Source organism: Saccopteryx leptura, chromosome 2, assembly GCF_036850995.1.
Source record: "Saccopteryx leptura isolate mSacLep1 chromosome 2, mSacLep1_pri_phased_curated, whole genome shotgun sequence".
NCBI lineage: Eukaryota > Metazoa > Chordata > Mammalia > Chiroptera > Emballonuridae > Saccopteryx > Saccopteryx leptura.
In genome coordinates this window covers 150376566-150397664 of record NC_089504.1, presented here as the reverse complement: position 1 = coordinate 150397664, position 21099 = coordinate 150376566, and the positions used below count along the sequence as shown (strand labels likewise).

Below are 21099 nucleotides of genomic sequence, written 5' to 3'. Positions count from 1 at the left end.
TTATATCTGCATGATCCATTTTTCTCAACCATGCTTCACTTCAGCAGGATAAACTAATCTTCTGTCAGGGGATGGGTTCTTGATTATTTCTTCCTGATTTTTCTTCTGTTTATTTTTCTTGTTTTGACACACTGCATTTATTTCTCTTGCACTTTCTTAAACAAGAGTGCCCCATCCAGCCACCCTGTCTTCTTGCTTTTTCTTTTCCTATGCATCTTGCTAGACATCTTACAATAAAGCCAGGGATTTATTTTGGACTTCTACTTTTCGTAAGGCCCTCTGAGAATGAAATTGGGTGCAGCTAGGGAAATAGGCTTAATACCACAAGGCAGGCTGAGCTTCTTGATGTTGTGGGCAAACATTTATTATGGAAAGCAATTGCCAAAAAAGGCTAATGATCAATTAAACATTCACATTTGTAGATGCCCGTCTGTGATGCAGAGAGTAACTGCCACACGGGTAATACTATAAAGCAGGACTTGCTAAAAGAGTGTTGTTCTTTTCCTAGAGCCCATTAAAATAAAGGCAGCTGAGAGACATTCAGATCAAATTCGATCTCATCTAATACACTCATCCCCACCATCCCAGCTCACCACACTCAGCCTGCTCAGACCCCCCAGGTCTCATTGGCACTGCCATCCCCTCGTCATGCACTGTGGATATTTGGTAATAATAATGGCCCTTCCGTGGGCAGTCCTTATAGGCCGGGAGCTTCGACTGCCGTCTGTGCATCATTTGCCTTGCTTGAGTAATTTTCCTAGAAACCTGGAAATCTCATCCTATTAGATGACCCAGCATTTTTAATCAGTACATTGACCCTGCTAGAGTAAAGATTTCATCGTGTTGGGGGAGCAAGGAGAGGAGAATTGCAAACTTTTGTGTCCTGCATTTAAAAAAATAACTAAAAAATTTATGCGGTTCAACAGAGTTAAGTTTCATCATGAAACCCAGGTGTCTGTCCTGCTCCCCCACCTTCTCTGAAAGAGATGGGGGTTACTATTAGAAGGAAGGGATGATATATTTTCATCTGTAAGTCCCCAGCACTTTCATTGATGTTCCTGTTTTATAATTAGCACTCAGTAAAGGTATATTTTAAATTCATGTTGTTGTAGGGATGATGACTTAGTCTGCAGACTTAGAAAGCTCTGTTTTGTGGGAATGTGAGGTGGGTGATCTTCTATTATTATTCCAAGAATGTGGGAGGCTTCTCCAGCCTCCTGAGAGTATATCAGTCCTGCCACTGATTTACCTGATGTCCAAAGCTTTTGTATTTGGTCTCAGTCATGTGTACAAAATGCCAGAATACTAGGGACTCATCACAGAGGACCTTCTTAAATTGTATAATACCCAGCTTCTGTTGGAAACCCTAGTGAAGGAAAATATTGATACCTATGAAGGGTCCCCAGAGAGACCTCTGATCTGTCCACCCTATGATCTGTCTTTAGATCAAGTTGACCATCACATTAGCTTGTCCCATTATGGAGATATCATCATTGATTTGCTTTTTAATCTTATGCTTCAACCTTGATAAAGGAATAGCTGTTGAAAACCACCTCAACATCCTAATATAAAATGTGTTCAGGACATAACCCATTTATCATTTAGCAACATTTACTGTTCACAAAACAAAGGGGAGAGATATCTTTTATTTTTTTTTTATAATAATTTTATTTTTTAATGGGGTGACATCAATAAATCAGGATACATATATTCAAAGATAACAAGTCCAGGTTATCTTGTCGTTCAATTATGTTGCATACCCATCACCCAAAGTCAGATTGTCCTCTGTCACCTTCTATCTTGTTTTCTTTCTGCCCCTCCCCCTCCCCATTTCCCCCTCCCATTCCCCCCCCCCCCCCCGTAACCACCACACTCTTATCAATGTCTCTTAGTTTCACTTTTATGTCCCACCTACGTATGGAATAATGCAGTTCCTGGTTTTTTCTGATTTACTTATTTCACTCCTTATAATGTTATCAAGATCCCACCATTTTGCTGTAAATGTTCCGATGTCATCATTTCTTATGGCTGAGTAGTATTCCATAGTGTATATGTGCCACATCTTCTTTATCCAGTCATCTATTGACAGGCTTTTTGGTTGTTTCCATGTCCTGGCCACTGTGAACAATGCTGCAATAAACATGGGGCTGCATGTGTCTTTACGTATCAATGTTTCTGAGTTTTTGGGGTATATACCCAGTAGAGGGATTGCTGGGTCATAAGGTAGTTCTATTTGCAGTTTTTTGAGGAACCACCATACTTTCTTCCATAATGGTTGTACTACTTTACATTCCCACCAACAGTGTATGAGGGTTCCTTTTTCTCCACAGCCTCTCCAACATTTGTTATTACCTGTCTTGCTAATAATAGCTAATCGAACAGGTATGAGGTGGTATCTCATGGCCGTTTTGATTTGCATTTCTCTAATAGCTAAAGAAGATGAGCATCTTTTCATATATCTGTTGGCCATTTGTATTTCTTCCTGGGAGAAGTGTCTGTTCATATCCTCTTCCCATTTTTTTATTGGATTGTTTGTTTGTTTGTTGTTGAGTTTTATGAGTTCTTTGTATATTTTGGATATTAGGCCCTTATCTGAGCTGTTGTTTGAAAATATCATTTCCCATTTAGTTGGCTTTCTGTTTATTTTGTTATCAGTTTCTCTTGCTGAGCAAAAACTTCTTAGTCTGATGTAGTCCCATTCATTAAATTTTGCCTTCACTTCTCTTGCCTGTGGAGTCAAATTCATAAAATGCTCTTTAAAACCAAGGTCCATGAGTTGAGTACCTATGTCTTCTTCTATGTACTTAATTGTTTCCGGTCTTATGTTTAGATCTTTGATCCATTTTGAGTTAATTTTTGTACAGGGGGAGAGACTGTAGTCCAGTTTCATTCTTTTGCATGTGGCTTTCCAGTTTTCCCAGCACCATTTATTGAAGAGGCTTTCTTTTCTCCATTGTGTGTTGTTGGCCCCTTTATCAAAAATTATTTGGCTATATATATGTGGTTTTATTTCTGGACTTTCTATTCTGTTCCATTGGTCTGAGTGTCTATTTTTCTCCCAATACCATGCTGTTTTGATTGTCGTGGCCCTATAATATAGTTTGAAGTCAGGTATTGTAATGCCCCCAGCTTCATTCTTTTTCTTTAGGATTGCTTTGGCTATTCGGGGTTTTTTATAGTTCCATATAAATCTGATGATTTTTTGCTCTATTTCTTTAAAAAATGTCATTGGAAGTTTGATGGGAATTGCATTAAATTTGTATATTGCTTTGGGTAATATAGCCATCTTGATTATATTTATTCTTCCTAGCCAAGAACAAGGTATATTCTTCCATCTCATTATATCTTTTTCGATTTCCCTTAACGATGGTTTATAGTTTTCATTGTATAAGTCCTTTACATTCTTTGTTATGTTTATTCCTAAGTATTTTATTTTTTTTGTTGCAGTCGTGAAGGGGATTATTCTTTTGAGTTCGTTCTCAATTGTTTCATTGTTGGCATATAGAAAGGCTATTGACTTCTGTATGTTAATTTTGTATCCTGCGACCTTACTGTATTGGCTTATTGTTTCTAGTAGTCTTTTTGTGGATTCCTTGGGGTTTTCGATGTATAGGATCATATCATCTGCAAAAAGTGATACCTTTACTTCTTCTTTTCCGATATGGATGCCTTTTATTTCTTTGTCTTGTCTGATTGCTCTGGCTAGAACCTCTAGTACCACATTAAATAAGAGTGGAGATAGTGGACAACCCTGTCTTGTTCCTGATTTAAGGGGGAAAGCCTTCAGTTTAGTGCCATTTAATATGATGTTAGCTGATGGTTTATCATATATGGCCTTTATCATGTTGAGATATTTTCCTTCTATACCCATTTTGTTGAGAGTCTTAAACATAAAATTGTGTTGTATTTTATCGAAAGCCTTTTCTGCGTCTATTGATAAGATCATGTGGTTTTTGTTCTTTGTTTTGTTGATATGGTGTATTACGTTAACCGTTTTACGTATGTTGAACCATCCTTGAGATTCTGGGATGAATCCCACTTGATCATGATGTATTATTTTTTTAATATGTTGTTGTATTCGATTTGCTAGTATTTTGTTTAGTATTTTAGCATCTGTATTCATTAGAGATATTGGTCTGTAGTTTTCTTTTTTTGTGCCATCCTTGCCTGGTTTTGGTATGAGGGTTATGTTGGCCTCATAAAATGTGTTTGGAAGTATTGCTTCTTCTTCAATTTTTTGGAAGACTTTGAGTAGAATAGGAACCAAGTCTTCTTTGAATGTTTGATAAAATTCGCTTGTATAGCCGTCAGGGCCTGGACTTTTATTTTTGGGGAGGGTTTTAATGGTTTTTTCTATTTCTTCTCTATTGATAGGTCTGTTTAGGCTTTCTGCTTCTTCTTGACTCAGTCTAGGAAGGTTGTATTGTTCTAGGAATTTATCCATTTCTTCTAGGTTGTTGAATTTAGTGGCATAAAGTTTTTCATAGTATTCTACAATAATTCTTTGTATATCTACAGTGTCCGTGGTGATTTCTCCTCTTTCATTTTGGATTTTGTTTATATGAGTTCTTTCTCTTTTTTTCTTGGTAAGTCTTGCCAAGGGTTTGTCAATTTTGTTGATCTTTTCAAAGAACCAGCTCCTTGTTCTATTGATTTTTTCTATAGTTTTTCTGTTCTCTAATTCATTTATTTCTGCTCTGATTTTTATTACCTCCTTTCTTCGGCTGGTTTTGGGTTGTCTTTGTTCTTCTTTTTCTAGTTCCTTCAGGTGGGAAGTTAAGTGGTTCACTTGGGCTCTCTCTTGTTTGTTCATATATGCCTGAAGTGATATGAACTTCCCTCTTATCACTGCTTTTGCTGCATCCCATAGATTCTGATATGTCGTATTGTCATTTTCATTAGTCTGTATATATCTTTTGATCTCTGCACTTATTTCTTCTTTGACCCATTCATTTTTTAAAAGTATGTTGTTTAGTTTCCACATTTTTGAGGGATTTTTTCCCTCTTTTTTGCAGTTGAATTCTAGTTTCAAGGCTTTATGATCAGAAAATATGCTTGGTACAACTTCAATTTTTCTGAATTTGCTGATGTTGTTTTTGTGGCCCAACATATGGTCAATTCTTGAGAATGATCCATGTACACTGGAGAAAAATGTATACTCAGTCACTTTGGGATGAAATGTCCTGTAGATGTCTATCATATCCAGGTGCTCTAGTGTTTTGTTTAAGGCCACTATGTCTTTGTTGATTCTCTGTTTGGATGACCGATCTAGAGCCATCAGCGGTGTATTGAGGTCTCCAAGTATGATTGTGTTTTTGTCAGTTTTTGTTTTAAGATCAATAAGTAGCTGTCTTATATATTTTGGTGCTCCTTGGTTTGGTGCATATATATTAAGAATTGTTATGTCTTCTTGATTCAGTGTCCCCTTAGCCATTATGAAATGGCCATTTTTGTCTCTGAGTACTTTTCCTGTCTTGTAGTCCGCATTGTCAGATATGAGTATTGCTACACCTGCTTTTTTTTGGATGTTATTTGCTTGGAGTATTGTTTTCCAGCCTTTCACTTTGAATTTGTTTTTATCCTTGTTACTTAGATGAGTTTCCTGTAGGCAGCATACAGTTGGATTTTCTTTTTTAATCCATTCTGCTACTCTGTGCCTTTTTATTGGTGAGTTTAATCCGTTTACATTTAGTGTAATTATTGATACTTGTGAGTTCCCTATTGCCATTTTATATCTTGCTTTCTGTTAGTTTTGTGTCTTGTTTGATCCTTCTCTTTCGTTTTTCTATCTTTTGTTTTTATTTGGTTGTATTCCATACATCTTTCCTCTGTTGCTATCTTTTTTATCTCATGTGCTTCTGTGGTGGTTTTTTCAATGGTGGTTACCTTTGAGTAATGAAAAGGGTCCCTACCCTGTTCATTGTAGCGAACTATTTTGTGAGTACTTTTGCACTCCATCGTCCTTTGCTACTGTTAATCTCCATCTTCTCCCCCTCTTTCTTTTTGTTGTTGTCACAGTTTAAATTTGGTTTTATTGTGTTCTTCTTGGAGCTTTTACTTCTGGCTCTGGTTTTTTTTGTTCTTTGTATCTGATTGGAGAACCCCCTTTAATAATTCCTGGAGTGGGGGTTTTCTGATGATAAATTCCCTCATCTTTTCTGTATCTGTGAATGTTTTTATTTCTCCTTCATATTTGAAGGATAGCTTTGATGGGTATAGTATTCGTGGCTGAAAGTTCCTCTCTTTCAGGATTTTAAATATTGGGGTCCACTCTCTTCTAGCTTGTAGAGTTTCTGCTGAGAAATCTGATGATAATCTAATGGGCCTTCCTTTATATGTTGTATTCTTCTTTTCCCTGGCTGCCTTGAGAATTTTTTCTTTGCTGTTGGTTTGTGTCAATTTCATTATGATATGCCTTGGAGTAGGTTTGTTGGGGTTAAGAAAACTCGGAGTTCTGTTTGCTTCTTGAACTTGAGGCTTTAGTTCTTTCCACAGGCTTGGGAAATTCTCATCTATTATTTGTTTGAGTATGTTCTCCATTCCATTTTCTCTCTCTTCTCCTTCTGATATACCTATTATTCTTATGTTATTCTTTTTGATGGAGTCAGATAATTCTTGTAGGGCTATCTCATTTTTTTAAATTTTTGAGTCTCTTTCTTCTTCTCTCTGTTGTGCCTCAAGTTGCTTGTCTTCTATTTCACTAATCCTCTCTTCTATCTGACCTGTTCTATTAGCTAAGCTTGTTACTTCGTTTTTCAGCTCGTGAATTGAGTTTTTCATCTCTGTTTGATTTGTTTTTATAGTTTCAATTTCCTTGGACATATATTCTTTGTGTTCATTGAGTTGTTTTCTGAGCTCCCTAAATTGCCTTTCTGTGTTTTCTTGTATATCTCGGAGGATTTTTAGGATTTCTATCTTGAATTCTCTGTCATTTAGCTCCAAGGTTTCCAATATATTAAATTTTTTCTCCATAGATTTTTCCTCATCTAGCTGTGTTACCTCTCTTTCTTTTATATCCATGATATTCGATTTTCTCTTCCTTAATGGCATCTGAGGGTGGTTTTGTTGATAGTATTAATGAGATTTAATAAAGAATAAAAAGTTAAAAATAAAAAAATAAAAAATCAAAGAGTTTTTTTTTAAAAAAATTAATAATGAAATAAAGAAAAATAAAATAAAATTAAAATTTTAAAAAATGGAAATTATTCCCCCCCTCCTTTTTTCCTCTCCTCTCCTCTCCCCTCTTTCTTGAGAAAATCTTGTGATGGACTGTGAATTATAACAAACAATGCCTGTGATGAAGGGCCTGAATTAAGGAAAAGTAATAAAGGGGCAAAAAAAAGAAAAAAAAAGGGGGGGGTATGGACCCACAAAAAGCAAATAAGGAAAAAATTTGGGTCAAGAATAAAATGATTTGCTTTTAGGTGTTGGTTGTCTAAGAGTTATGATGAGAGGAATAAGAGGAAAACAGAAAAATGGGGGGACAAATTAAAAAATTACTATTGTATTTAGTGGAACAAGAACTAGATAAAATGGAGAGCCAGGGATGGGAGCACTGCTAGTGAGTTAAAAAGGTGAAGTAAAACCCCCCCAAAATGCCACAAACATAAGTTTGAGTCCCAGATAAGAGAATTTGTTTGTTATTGAGGTTTGAATGAGAGGAGATGTAAAGGAGAAAGGAAGAAACTAATATAGAGGGAGAAAAGAAAGAGAGAGAGAAAAAAAAAGAGGGAACCACTAAAAGAAGAAAAAAGAAAGGAGAGAGAGAGAGAGAGAGAGAGAGAGTTAAGGGTTTTGGAGTGCAACCCTCATAGAGAGAAAGGAAGAGGAGAGAAAAGATAATGGGAGATGTAACACTTATGGGTAGTGTAGTTCAAGGAGAGGAGAGAGTAAGACCGGCAGAGAGTTAATCGGCCAAATTGGAGGAGGAAAAAAAAGTATCAAGAATAAAGATAAGAGAAACAAACGAACAAATATAATGAAATGGGATAGGTTATAAAGTCTGCAGATTATTCTTGATTTTGAGAGGTTATCTTCTTGCTTTTTCTTTTCTCACCCTCTTCCTGGTCGGTGACTCTGTACCTGGGTTCTGCCCCTTTGGCATGCTCAGGTAGAGGTTTGCAGTTGATAAGTCTCTATGGCAATGTCATGTATTGTGCTTTAGTCTCGTTGGCAGTCGAGGCTCATTAGCATTTATAGGCTCCGACAGTGAGAGAGTCCGTGTTCCTGGAGCCTTTCTCCTAATCTTTCCTTTCTCAATTAGTAGCCTGATAATCCAGCTATGGGGTTGCTGCTGCCTCTGCCTGGATAGTAAGAGGCTCAAAGAGCTGGCAACTCCCCACTCTATTTCCACTCAGCACAGGGCTCTGGGTAAGGCTCAGTCAGTCAGAGCTGCTAGCATAATCAGGCGGGCTTTCCGCCCACTCAAAGACCTCTGGCTCTGCCACTCTGTCCAGTAACACAGGCGGGCGCCCACGTCCGGGGCGCTTGGAGGAAACTCTCGCTCACTATCTGCGCCTGCAGACCAGGATATCCAGCCAGCAGTCTCACGCTCTGATTGAAACCCCCAACTGCATGGAAAATTTGCAGCGTTGGAATTGGCTCTCGCTTTGTCCCCGTGCGCGGCTTTTGCAAGGTGCTAGGGCGGCCCGAGATTCTGCTTTGGCCCACACAAAGGCCCCTGACTCTGCCCCTCTGTGCTATAACACGGGCGCGCACTGCCGAGGCACTTGGAGGAATCTCTCACTCCCTATCTGCGCACGCAGACCAGGATATGAGGCTGGCCGCGTTTCCCTCTGAGTGAAACCCCCACCAGCATGGAAAATTTCCACCGTTTGAATTAGTTCTCGCTCCCTCCCGTGCGTGGCTTTCCCAGGGCGCTGGGGCTGCTCAGAGATTCTGCTTTCGGCCCACAGAAAGGCCTCTGACTCTGCCTCTCTGTGGGGTAACACGGGCACCCACTGCCGGGGCTTAGGAAGAAATCTCTCGCCCACTAACTGCGCACCGACCAGGAGAACGGGTAAAATGGCTGCCCCGCTTATCTTTCTTTGTTTGGGTTTGGCGCGAGTGTTAGCTTGTATTGCCTTGGTTGCCACAGAATCAGTTTTTCCTCGGCTTGGATCTCTGTGCCACAGCCTGGTTCGGCCGTTTGTGCCGCGGCCTGGATCTATTCACCCCCTTTGCCCGCCTCAAGTTTCTATATTCACAGTTACCAGAGAAAGCCCCCCTGTTTAGGTTAGTGATGAAGGCGGAGCATTTCTTACTCCTTATTTCCTTCGGGGTTTGGTTATATATTTAGCCAATTTTTCACTCGACCATACCTTCGGGTGTATTGCGAATCATCTGGAGGCTCCAAGTATAGGTTTTTCTGTTTCCGGTTGAAGATCTTGTTGAGTTTTGGGGGAGATTTATCGGTATCGCTTCCTACCCCGCCATTACTCTGACGTCATCTCGGGAGAGATATCTTTTAGTGCTCTCTGCTTGAAGAATCTTTATTTCCATTGTAGGGGTGGATTTCTTCTCCTTTCTAGCAGTGACAACTGCATATTTGACCATGTTTCCTTTATTGTCCTGGTTTCCAGAAGTTCAGAGCCACATATTTTTTTAATTGAAGCAAAATTCATATAACACATAATTTACCGTTTTAAAGTGTACAGTTCAATAGTATTTTGTATATTCACAAAGTTGTGCAAACATCACCTCTATCTAGTTTCAAAACTTAACCTGTTACTCTGTGCCAAACCCCTGGCAATTTCTAATCTACTTTCTGTCTCTGGATTTACCTATCATTCAGAGTCATTTCTGCCATTGTCTGTTTGTAGTCACTTTTTCTTCCTTATTATTTCCTTATATTCCATGTTTTATTTAAAGCAAGCAGCTCCCAGATGTGTACGGAAAGAGATTGAGTGGACACATATACAAATAAGGATATGCTTTTCAACCCAAGTGCCACTCACCACTCTTCTCCATGCTGCTCTGTCCATGCCCTGTTGGCCTGCATGATGGGCTCTCATGCCTTTGGCTCCTTCTGGGTCTAGCTAATAGAGAATCAGAGCAGGAGATCAGAGGGAGGGAGAACAAGGACATAGAATGTTATTCCCTGGCTTCTCCCTATGGATTTGCTGGGCTGGCTGCATCCTTTGACTGAAGGTCCCAGCTCCATCAGGTAGCCCATTCCACACAGTTCTTTCTGAATCTTGGTTCCACTAAGTAGCTCTACCCTTTGCCTCATTAGGCCTTGTGGGGCATGGTGCCCTGTTGCTTCTGGCCCTGGAGTATTATATTATCCCTTCTGGTTTCTTTATAACCTTATTACACCTTTCTAAATGATTCATATTTATACTCTCCTCAAATGATCCTAATTTGAATGTACCATCTGTTTCTTGCTAGGACTTAAATAAGCATCATCTTCTCTGTGGTTCTTAGCTGTCAGTCTTCATGCTTTCCTCTATAGTTAAGTCAGTCTGGCAGATTCTCCTAGGGCCAGACAGTGTCTTCACCCAGGCACCCAGAGCATTCACACCTCTTCCTGGTTCTAAGGTGCAGGATCTCTGTTTATTTCTTGGGAGATTAAGAAATCTCTGGGCCCTGGCCGGTTGACTCAGCGGTAGAGCGTCGGCCTGGCGTGCAGGGGACCCGGGTTCGATTCCCGGCCAGGGCACATAGGAGAAGCGCCCATTTGCTTCTCCACCCCCCCCCTCCCTCCTTCCTCTCTGTCTCTCTCTTCCCCTCCCGCAGCCAAGGCTCCATTGGAGCAAAGATGGCCCGGGCACTGGGGATGGCTCCTTGACCTCTGCCCCAGGCGCTAGAGTGGCTCTGGTCGTGGCAGAGCGATGCCCGGAGGGGCAGAGCATCGCCCCCTGGTGGGTAGAGTGTCGCCCCTGGTGGGCATGCCGGGTAGATCCCAGTCGGGCGCATGCGGGAGTCTGTCTGACTGTCTCTCCCCGTTTCCAGCTTCAGAAAAATACAAAAAAAAAAAAAAAGAAATCTCTGGAGATTTGGTTTTGGGAACCTATGCTTACTTCTTGTGGTGGCTCCATGCCCTTGTCTGCATGGTAGGTGGATCACCAGTCGTGGGCACACATTGCAACAGTAGAGAGGGGAATGAGGTAGAGCAGGTCATAGCCGTTCTTTTTAAGAGCACACCCAGAAGGGGTCACATCTCACTTCCACTCACTTTTCCTCGGCTGGAACTTAGTCATATGGCTGAACCTCACTGCAAATAAGTCTGGGAAATGCTATCCTTAGTTGAGCAGCCATTTGCTCAGCCAAAATTTAGGGAGCTTATTACTGAAGAAAAAAGGGAAGATAGGATATCAAAGAATGACTATTAGTTTCTGTCATTTGTAAGAAATTAAGTTAATAGCCTGACCAGGTGTTGACACAGTGGATAGAGCACTGACCTGGGACACTGATGACCCAGATTTAAAACCCTGAGGTTGCTGGCTTGAGCATGGGCTCATCGTGCTTGAATGCAGCAGAGTCACCAGCTTGAGCGTGGGATCATAGACATGACCCCATGGTCTCTGGCTTAAGCCCAAGGTCACTGGCTTTAGCAAGGGGTCACTGGCTCTAGCAAGGGGTCAATGGCTTGGCTAAAGCTCCCCCAATCAAGGCACATATGAAAAAGCAATCAATGAATAACTAAGATGCTGCAAGTTGATGCTTCTCCTCTCTCTCCCTTACTGTTGGTCTCTCTCTCACTGTCTCTTTCTCGCACTAAGAAAAAAAAATTAATAAATAACAGAGAAACCTTATTACTTTCATCTGTTAAGTCAAATAAGTTGATCTTCAGATATGAGCAAACCAGATGGAAGAACATATGTGATTGTCACCTCACAAATCTATTAAAATTCAACAAGTCTATGGGAAATCATTTGGAAAACTAGTCCTTCTAAAGTTCTAGAAAGATAATGTAGAAAACACCTTGATAGGGCAGAGCTCATGTGAGGTTCGAACTGAACAGAAAGAGAGGTTGTTAGGGAGTATGCTCAGAGAAGAGGAAGTCAAACTTCTGGGTGGGTGAGGTGGGGGGAGCTGGAGTCAGATCGTGCGCACCTAGGTTAGCAGAAGACCTTTGACTATTAGAGCTGAGAGGTAGGTAGAACCGACTACCCTCATGATGGAAGGATGACAAGCAGGGACTGACCAGAATTCCTTCTAGGGGGTCCCAATTAAGGCAGATGGGAGCAAACCACTGTTGCATGGAGCCCCAGGGACCACTCACTATAGACCCTAGGGAGGCGACTTAACACAGCAGGGTGAACAAGACCAGAGAGTAGCAGCCACTATAGAGTTAGGTTGGGAACAAAGTCTGAGAGTTCATCATGATATAATGGGAAAATTATAGCCATGAAACTGCAGAACCAGAGAGGCCTTTTTGTCCAAGACCTCTGGCTTCTCCCAGCTGTTAGTAATGAGACTGCTCTGGAGTTGACAGGAAGAGATGCAGGCACTAATGGTCTCTCAGCTGTTTTTAGGGCTAAATTATTTCAATATCATCAGTCATTTAAGAAACATAACACATGCAAGAATCCTTAGCACTGAATATGAATGTTGCTGTTGTGAATATTCTGTCTTTACCTGATTTTAGAAATATATTATTTCATCGCACACTGAGAATGGCTCTCCCACAGAATGCTCAGCCTCACACGTCAGTGCATCCTGCCGGAACTTCTGCAGTAAAAGTGCAGATTTCCTAGTTCACTATACCTGAGCGGTGCCTTGGTGACAAAGATGTTCTTACAGAAAGACAATATTGTATTAATGAAGTCTCAAACACTGGAGACACAGAAAATCAGAAAAATTTACAGAGTAATATACAGTCTTGAAAAATGAGATGACTCATAACATATCAATAATAATGTTCTATTTAGCACTTGGCAAATTGAAAAATGTTTAACCACACATTGATTTCATTGTAATAAACACTGAGGAAAAGATACCATTTTATAGGTAAGCAAGCAGACTTGGAAGATTTCAGTAACTTGTCAAAAGTATCATGACTAAAATATTGTGAAAAGAAGAATTAAATGCAAATGTTTTTACTCTGTGTCCAGGGCTTTTTCCTGTATGACCCCTGCCTCTTCTGAGCTTTAGGTAATTTCATGAGTTTTCTCATTTGTGCATATGTTCATTTGACAACTATTTATTGCATACCTCCTATGTACCCATCATTATCGCAGGCACTGAGGATGCTGTGATCGACAAGATATAGTCTCTGCCTTCACAGCAAGCCTACAGTCTGGCAAAGGACAGAGGCATGTGACCCACACTGGCCATTATGGACCAGCAGGAATATAGCAGGCTGTGGGCACACAGGGAAAAGCACCTCACCAAACATGAATCAGGAGAGGCTTCCTGGAAAAACTGATGTTTACATTGAGTCCCCAAGGGTTAGTAGGAGCTGAAGGAATGAAGAATATTATTCCAAAGCAAAATTAAAGCATCCCTGGGGGAGAGGTGACCCCAGATCAATCCAGAATAAGGAAAGACCCAATGCATTTACAAATTCAACTCAGTGTATATATTGCTACTATGTGGCTAATTAGAGACATCATCCATGTATCCACTCATCCATCCATCCTTTCATCCATTCTCCCTCCTTCCCTCTCTCTTTCCCTCTCTACCTTCCTTCTTTTCTCCTAACTATCCATCCATTCATAGTAGGTGGTAAGATGTTTATTGAATTAATTAATTTTAAAATATTTATTGAGAGACCTCCTATGTGCCAGGCACTATATGTACCAAGTGATATATATAGAGAAAGGGCATAGACACACAGACCTTATCTTAGCTGACGTGAATCTTAAATTTTAATTGAAGAGATAAACCTGTGCACATATTACTGAGTACAAGCTGGATAGGACAGGTGTCCTAAGGGATGTTCTAAGAAGTTACGACTAGCTGCAGTGATGTTTTTTGGAGGAAAATCTAAGTTTCAATGATAAAATCAATAGACCAACATCAGACTGAACATTCTCCATTTCTTGTGTGTGTCTGTTTGTTTATTTGTTTTATTTTGTTCTGTTTCCTGAAATTGTTCTTTTTTTCCCACAGATTCTGTGGCAACAGCATCCGGGCCATTACTAGTTGAAGTTGCCAAAACTCCTGGTGCCAGCCTTGGGGTTGCCCTTACTACCTCGATGTGCTGTAACAAGCAGGTCATTGTCATAGACAAAATCAAATCTGCAAGTATTGCAGACAGGTGAGTGTCGTAGGAAGTGCCAACTCTTCAAAACTGCATGTGTATTAAAACACATACATAGATATATATACATACATGTAACACACATACACACATATGCATACATACACATACACAGACAATAAAATACAGCTCTCTGGCCAATTTGTACAACTTTCAATTAGAAAACAAGTTATTCTTCTAGGGCTTAAAAATGTGCCTACGTTATTAACCATCCCATGATGCATTACATGGATTTACAAATTCCCCTCACCCAAATGCTTGGTGTGGCCTTTAAAAATGGAAAAAGAAAATGTCAAGCAACTGAGCAAGTTTTTCTACTGTGTCCTAGGGTGCGGGGTAGCTAAGCAGAACTTTATTATGCTCCATGCAGAGAAACCATGACTTTTTCTAAATTGTTAACAATTAAATCCTGCCACCATAAAATCGTATTCCTCTTTTGAAATACATAACACAATGTTTTAAGTGGCACAATCTTTAAAGAAAAGTCCTACTGTCTTGGTATGTTAATCCTAGGGTTTGACAATCAATCTTCAAGGGCCCCTGAAAACATCACTCATTCCTAAAACGGTAATCCTGAACTCGTTTTCCCAACTCAGAGTTTAGACATACAAGTTAGACAAGGTATAAAAAAGATGACTTTACTACCTAGTAAATTATTTTACAGTCCCCGGTAAGAAACCAACCCCCACTTCCCATGGCTGAAGCTCTCCAAGTGTGTCCACAAGGGATCACATTTTTAGATGGAAGGGATGACCTGCGATGCTTTTTACCTTGAGAAGGAGACTATTCTCTCTCACCATGGAAATTTTTAGATATCCTCAGATGCCCAGTCTACCTGAGTGTCGTCAGCCCCCTTCCCCATGTGCCCTGCCTGGTAACCGTCTGCTGATGCCGTGACCTGCAGCAACCCCCATCATGGTCACTCTGCAGCTCCCCTGTGGTCTTACCCTACATTCATTCCTCTAACAACGACAGCCATTGATCCAGGGGTGTTCTGCAGCGTGGTGCAGGTGCTTCAATTTTCTTCTCCTGTTTTCTCCTACTCCGCAGGGGGTAACCAGTGCAAGGTGCTGTCCACTTGACTGGTATGTCCGGATGCTGACAGCTCTGTTTGCTTTCCTCACCCAGCCGGTAGCCAGTCTCTTGAGTTCTGCAAAATGTTGCCACTAACCCCGCCCACCCCAGCTTTCCCCTTCTCGCACCATGCAGGCCTCGTTTTATTACTTCCGGCATAATTTCATCTTTCAGAGCTTTTGTATTAATAAGTGTTTAACTCCAGAATAACACAATCAGACACAATAATTAGCAACTGGTGATCTGGGAGCTGTGTGAAGGAGTCTAAGGATGCATTAGCTGATCTCCCCACCCTCCCGTCCCCGGCTCTTCCCCTTCACACACTTAGTAGTTGTAAGTGGCCCTATTCCAACTCGAGCCACATCTCAACATTCTGCACATTTACCAATTCATATTTATAAACATACAAACCGAGGAGGAAAATTCACACACACACAAAAAGTCAACGGGAAACATTTTTCCTGTCCCTCCCTCCCATCCTACTCATTTCCCCTCAACTTTCAGCACTTGCATGTTACCCCAAATAATTGTTTTCAAAGGACAAGAGAAAAACATTTTCTTGAGTTTTTCTGTATTTTCTACAAAGCTTTATTTACATTCCTATTCTTAGGTACTTGACATTTGACAGATGGTGTTTCTTATAACACTCAAACTTTTCCTTTTTTAAAAAACTTTTTGAGTAAATAGAAACTGTAAAATTTTAATTCTGAAGGACGTAAAAGTCATATTCCAAAGAGGAAGCGCACTGAGACTCTCTCCCCATCCGCTAGGTGTGGCGCGCTGCACGTGGGCGATCACATCCTGTCCATTGACGGCACCAGCATGGAGTACTGCACGCTGGCGGAGGCAACCCAGTTCCTAGCCAACACCACCGACCAGGTCAAGCTGGAGATCCTTCCCCACCATCAGACTCGCCTGGCGCTGAAGGGACCTGACCATGGTGAGAGGATCTGCCTGGATGAATCTCTGTATCTCCTCCATGCAATCGTGGCTTCTTCCAGCACAGTTAGCAAGCTACTGAGTTTCATTCTGCCATGACCATTTCTGTTCAAACCCTCGGGTTATCTTAGTTTGCTTATCTTTATCCTCCCAAATCTCTTTTCCCAAGCCACATGTCATTTATTTGAAACCCCCAAACTGAAGAAAGAAACACTGTTTGAAAATGTTTTGGAAAAGTTTTCAGGCTACTGATATTTGATATGTATCATATGAACCCTTTGGTGCAAATTGAATGTGGAGAAAAGGGAACTAATTTGCCATCCTCTTAAATTGATTTTCCACTCTATTTGAAGGACAACAAAGACAAATTGTAAAGCTATCATTTTTTTAGTAGTCATAAAGTGGATATTAATAGGAGACCCTTCATACATTTGGAAGGAGAATAGTTTATGAAAAGTTGGCTTTCTCCGTACTTTGTTCGCCAAAGGGGTGTATTTCTTAGCATGGAGAACAATCTTTCCTGAGTCATAATATTTACCTACATTTAGTCAGCTGGGGAATCTACATTGCTATTCCATCCTGAAGGACACAGACACGTTTGCTGAGGCAAATTGAGTCTATTCTTGTATTATTACTTATTAGTTATTGTATTATTTTCTACATGAACAACTGTAAGCCTACTCTTGCCCATTCTATATATACCATCCACCTGGGCATCTTTAGACAAAATCTGCTGCAAGAAAAATCACTGTGAGCCCCAAATCAAATGTAGAAAGACTCAACATTTGAGCCTTTGTTCCATTCCTCTCTTTTCCTTAAGCCGAGTACCCTTCTTTTTATTCTTTGAAATCAACTCCTTGCCTCACTAGGGTCTGAAAGGTGCCCTAGATGTGAGGAGCACATTTCTGTTTGTTTAGAGATAGAGAGCAGTTTTCCGTAGAACTATAATTTTGCTTATGTGGAGGTCATTTGCATTGCGTGTCTCCCACCTTCTAAGACACATTGCACTTTTCCAGTTTGGGGGTGAAAAAAAAGAGAGACCAAATAATTTTCATACTGAATGAGTCAGCGGGATGCAACCTTTTTTAATTAAATAGAGCTTAGACAGCCTTGGAACTAATGAAAATCTCTAGAACAGCATTACCTTTATCAGATTTTAATTTTACACATTGGAGCAGAGAAATGATGCAGCATAAGCATCATAGAAAAGAAATTCTGCTTCAGCGGAATAGGAATGATAAGGCGCTTCAGGAGGGCACAGTCTGTGGGAATGCGTGCTGCCTGAGAGGAGAAATTCCTAGAACTGAATGTTTCTTCTAAATTAATTGGAAGTTCATCATTGGACTTGGAGCGTAGTAGACAGAACGCACACTATATAGTATTTCTTCAGCGTGAGATTTTGCTTGGTAAATTCTAGTGTCAGTGAACCAAATGATTGCCAGACTTTTTACAAATGTCATTTTCCTTAACGACCTCATTTTTCTCTTTTTATTTGCCCTGTATGCAAATCATATATAGTTCAAACAGTTTCCTACTCGTGAAATTATAAATATTTTTACTTGTCAAGACAATTGGGGAAAATGAATTTATACATTTATATGTGTGGAGACCAAGAACAAATTCTTTTTCTTCACTGTGGAAAATGTGATGTCATTTATGATTTTTCAGGGACCTGGTAATTTAAATAATTCTCATTTCAGACCATATCATCCACTTTTGCTGAAAATTGTTCACCACCGTTCTTATCTATATTTTACATTAAAATCATATTTGCATTTCCAAAAAGAAATAAATATTGGCTCGTAAGGATAATTAAATCACAGTTATGAAGGGAAAAAATACAAAAAAAATTATGGTGTTTATAATTTTCAAACTTCTGTTTGTGTATTTAGTGGAGTTGTCTTACATAGCTTTATACTTTTTCCACAAGAAGGTTCTGGTTATATTTTCCTTTTCTTTTCTTTCTTTTTTCTTTCTTAATCAAGTGAGAGGCAAGGAGGTGGAGAGACAGACTTCCACATGAGCCCTGACCAGGATCCACCCAGCAAGCCCCATCTGGGCTGATATTCTGCCCATCTGGGGTGGCTGCTCTGTTGCTCAGCAACTGAGCTATTTTAGCACTTGAGGCAAGGCCATGGAGCCATCCTCAGCGCCCAAGTCTAACTTGCTTATTTGAGCCATGGCTATGGGAGGGAAAGAGAGAGAGAAAGGAGAGGGAGAAGGGTCCAGAAGCAGTTGGTCACTTTTCCTGTGTGCTCTGACTGAGAAATGAACCCAGGACATCCACACATTGGGTCAATGCTCTACCACTGAGCCAACCGGCCAGGGCCTGGTTGTTTTTTCAAGATCTCTGATGCCTGAACAGCATGTCTCCATCAAATGGGTACATGGGAGTTCAACATTTTCCAAATTTTGCTTAGCAACAAAGCATTCACCACAGTGTTATTTATTTATTTATTTGTGGCAGAAACAGAGAGAGAGACAGAGAGAGGGACAGATAGGGACAAACAGGAAGGGAGAGAGATGAAAAGCATCAATTCTTCATTGCAGCTCTTTAATCTCCTTAGTTGTTCATTGATTGCTTTCTCATATGTGCCTTGACCGGGGGGCTATAGCAGAGCAAGTGACCCCTTGCTCAAGCCAGTGACCTAGGACTCAAGTCAGCGACCTTGGGCTTCAAGCCAGCGACCTTTAGGCTCAAGCTAGCAAACATGGTGTCATGTCTATGATCCCACGCTCAAGCCAGCGACCCCGCACTCAAGTTGGTGAGCCCATGCTCAAGCTGGATGAGCCTGTGCTCAAGCCGGTGACTTCAGGGTTTTGAACCTAGGTTTTCTGTGTCCCAGCCCAACATTCTATCCACTACACCACTGCCTGGTCAGGCTCACCACAGTGTTTTTATGAAATATAAAAGTAGGCACATCAACTAGGAATCAGAGATTAACTGTGACTTTTGCTGGTAAATAAGCCAACAAAAATGAGTTTTCAATGAGGTTAGAAATTGTTCCCAATGAGTGTCTTTGGGAGACGTAATTATAATTGAAGGAAACTGAAACATTGGGGGAGGGAAATGTAATCAGATTCAGTAGATTTGATATATTCTGTACCAAGAAGCTGTCCATCAGTGAGCTGCAGAAACAACCACCAGAGTTGCTGTTGCCTATACCCTCAGACATTCAGATTGGGCAAACGGTATGATTAGAAAGGAAAACAACTCTATGCCAGATGCCTCTTATGACTTTAGCAATCATGTCACCATGAGATGATGGAAAAAGCATTGCATTTTACTGTAACAAAGGACTTAGGGACACCCATGGAAAGAAGCAATCTAGTGTGGTGGCTGAAGGAACAAACTCTAGAGTCAGACTTCTAGAGCTTTAATTATTTGCATTTGAGACCTTAGTCAAGTTATCCAACTTTCCTGTACCTCAGTTTCTTCTTCTGTAAAATGGGTGTTATAATAACACCTACCTCATAGTTATATTGAGAACGCTATCTGAAATAACCTATGAGAAAGCAATTAGCCCAGTGTCTGGTATATAGCAAGTACTCAGTAAAAGTTTTCTGTTATTACTGGGACCATTAAATGGGAAAATGCATATGAATGTATTTTGCAAAATAAAAGAGTGTGCCAAAAATGTAACATGTTATTTTTAAACTCCTAAAATACTTGCCTAATATATGACTTTCATGTATACCACCATAAAACAGAATAGATTTGCTGTGTACATTCAAAATAGGCAGTAGCTGTCTTCTCTGGTCTACAGTATTTTTGAACACTTTTTATATTCATTATCAATGACATGCCATTTTGTGCATTATTTTATATCATATATCTCTGAATTATTTCATATGCATGAAGCATTATTTCCCAGTAATACTTCAAAGTCAAGGAAAAGGTGATGGTCTACATTTAACCTGCTTGCAAGAGTTGGCACAGTGCTAGGCACACAATATATGGTCAATGTTATCTTCCTTGCCATTTATTAACTGGGCTTGATTGTCTCAAAAAATTCCCAGTTATTTTCAAAGCACCCTGTAGAGAACTGAATCAAAATTCAGTTTAGAATTCTGAAGTCCACTCACTCTACTTCATTTGAAACAGACAATTCTTTGTAAAGAGTGAAATACAGTAGCTGTGGATATAGATTAGCCTGACCCTGAAATGACTGCACATTGCTATAAAAAAATCTTTTTGGATACCCAAGGTAGAATAAGAATGGGGAAGGAGAATCCATTAGGGACTTCCCTTGCAACACTCTTATCACACGGAAAATGCTGCTGCAGTGCAGATGTGGACACTCGCAGATACTCCTGTTCATCCTGCATTCATTCATTCATTCATTCATTCATTCATCTGCCATTATGCAATAGGCACTGTCAAAGTTGCTATGCTACATCTAGGGAGCAAGGCCACAAAGTAGACTCCTATTCTCATGGACTTCTAGTATAAAAGGACAAAATACTGAAAATGTATTAAGTAAATGAAACTATATCAAACAGTAATAAGTGCTATGAAGAATATAAAATAATAACGAAACAGTGTGCGAGAAGGCAGCTACTTCAGCCATGGAGGTCAGCAAGCACTTCTCTGAGGAAATGGCTCCTGAGCTGATCCTCAGTGATGAAAGGAGCCACCCATGCAAACAATCATGAGAAGAATATTAGAAGCAGAAAGAATAGCAAGTGCAAATGCCCTGAGGCAGGAAGGAGCCTGCTTGTGTTAAGAACAAATATAAGACCAGTGTGGCAGAAACAATCGATGACAGGAGAGTGATAGGGCATGAAGCCAGGGAGATCAGTACTGGTTGCATTTGAATCTCTTTTAAGTAGTTTAAATGGGAGTGACATAATCTAATTTACATATTTAAAAGATC

At 40.3% G+C, this 21099-nt stretch overlaps 1 protein-coding gene across 11 annotated transcripts in view; it reads left to right on the top strand.

The window, feature by feature from the left end:
- Window positions 1–21099, top strand: part of GRIP1 (glutamate receptor interacting protein 1) — a 718500-nt gene that overhangs the window by 601819 nt on the left and 95582 nt on the right. For all 11 annotated transcript variants that reach the window (XM_066369047.1, XM_066369049.1, XM_066369051.1 and 8 more), the window contains 2 exons: window positions 14059–14206; window positions 16054–16223. In XM_066369047.1, coding sequence (XP_066225144.1) covers window positions 14059–14206; window positions 16054–16223 — 318 coding nt within the window. The remainder of the gene's footprint in view (window positions 1–14058; window positions 14207–16053; window positions 16224–21099) is intronic.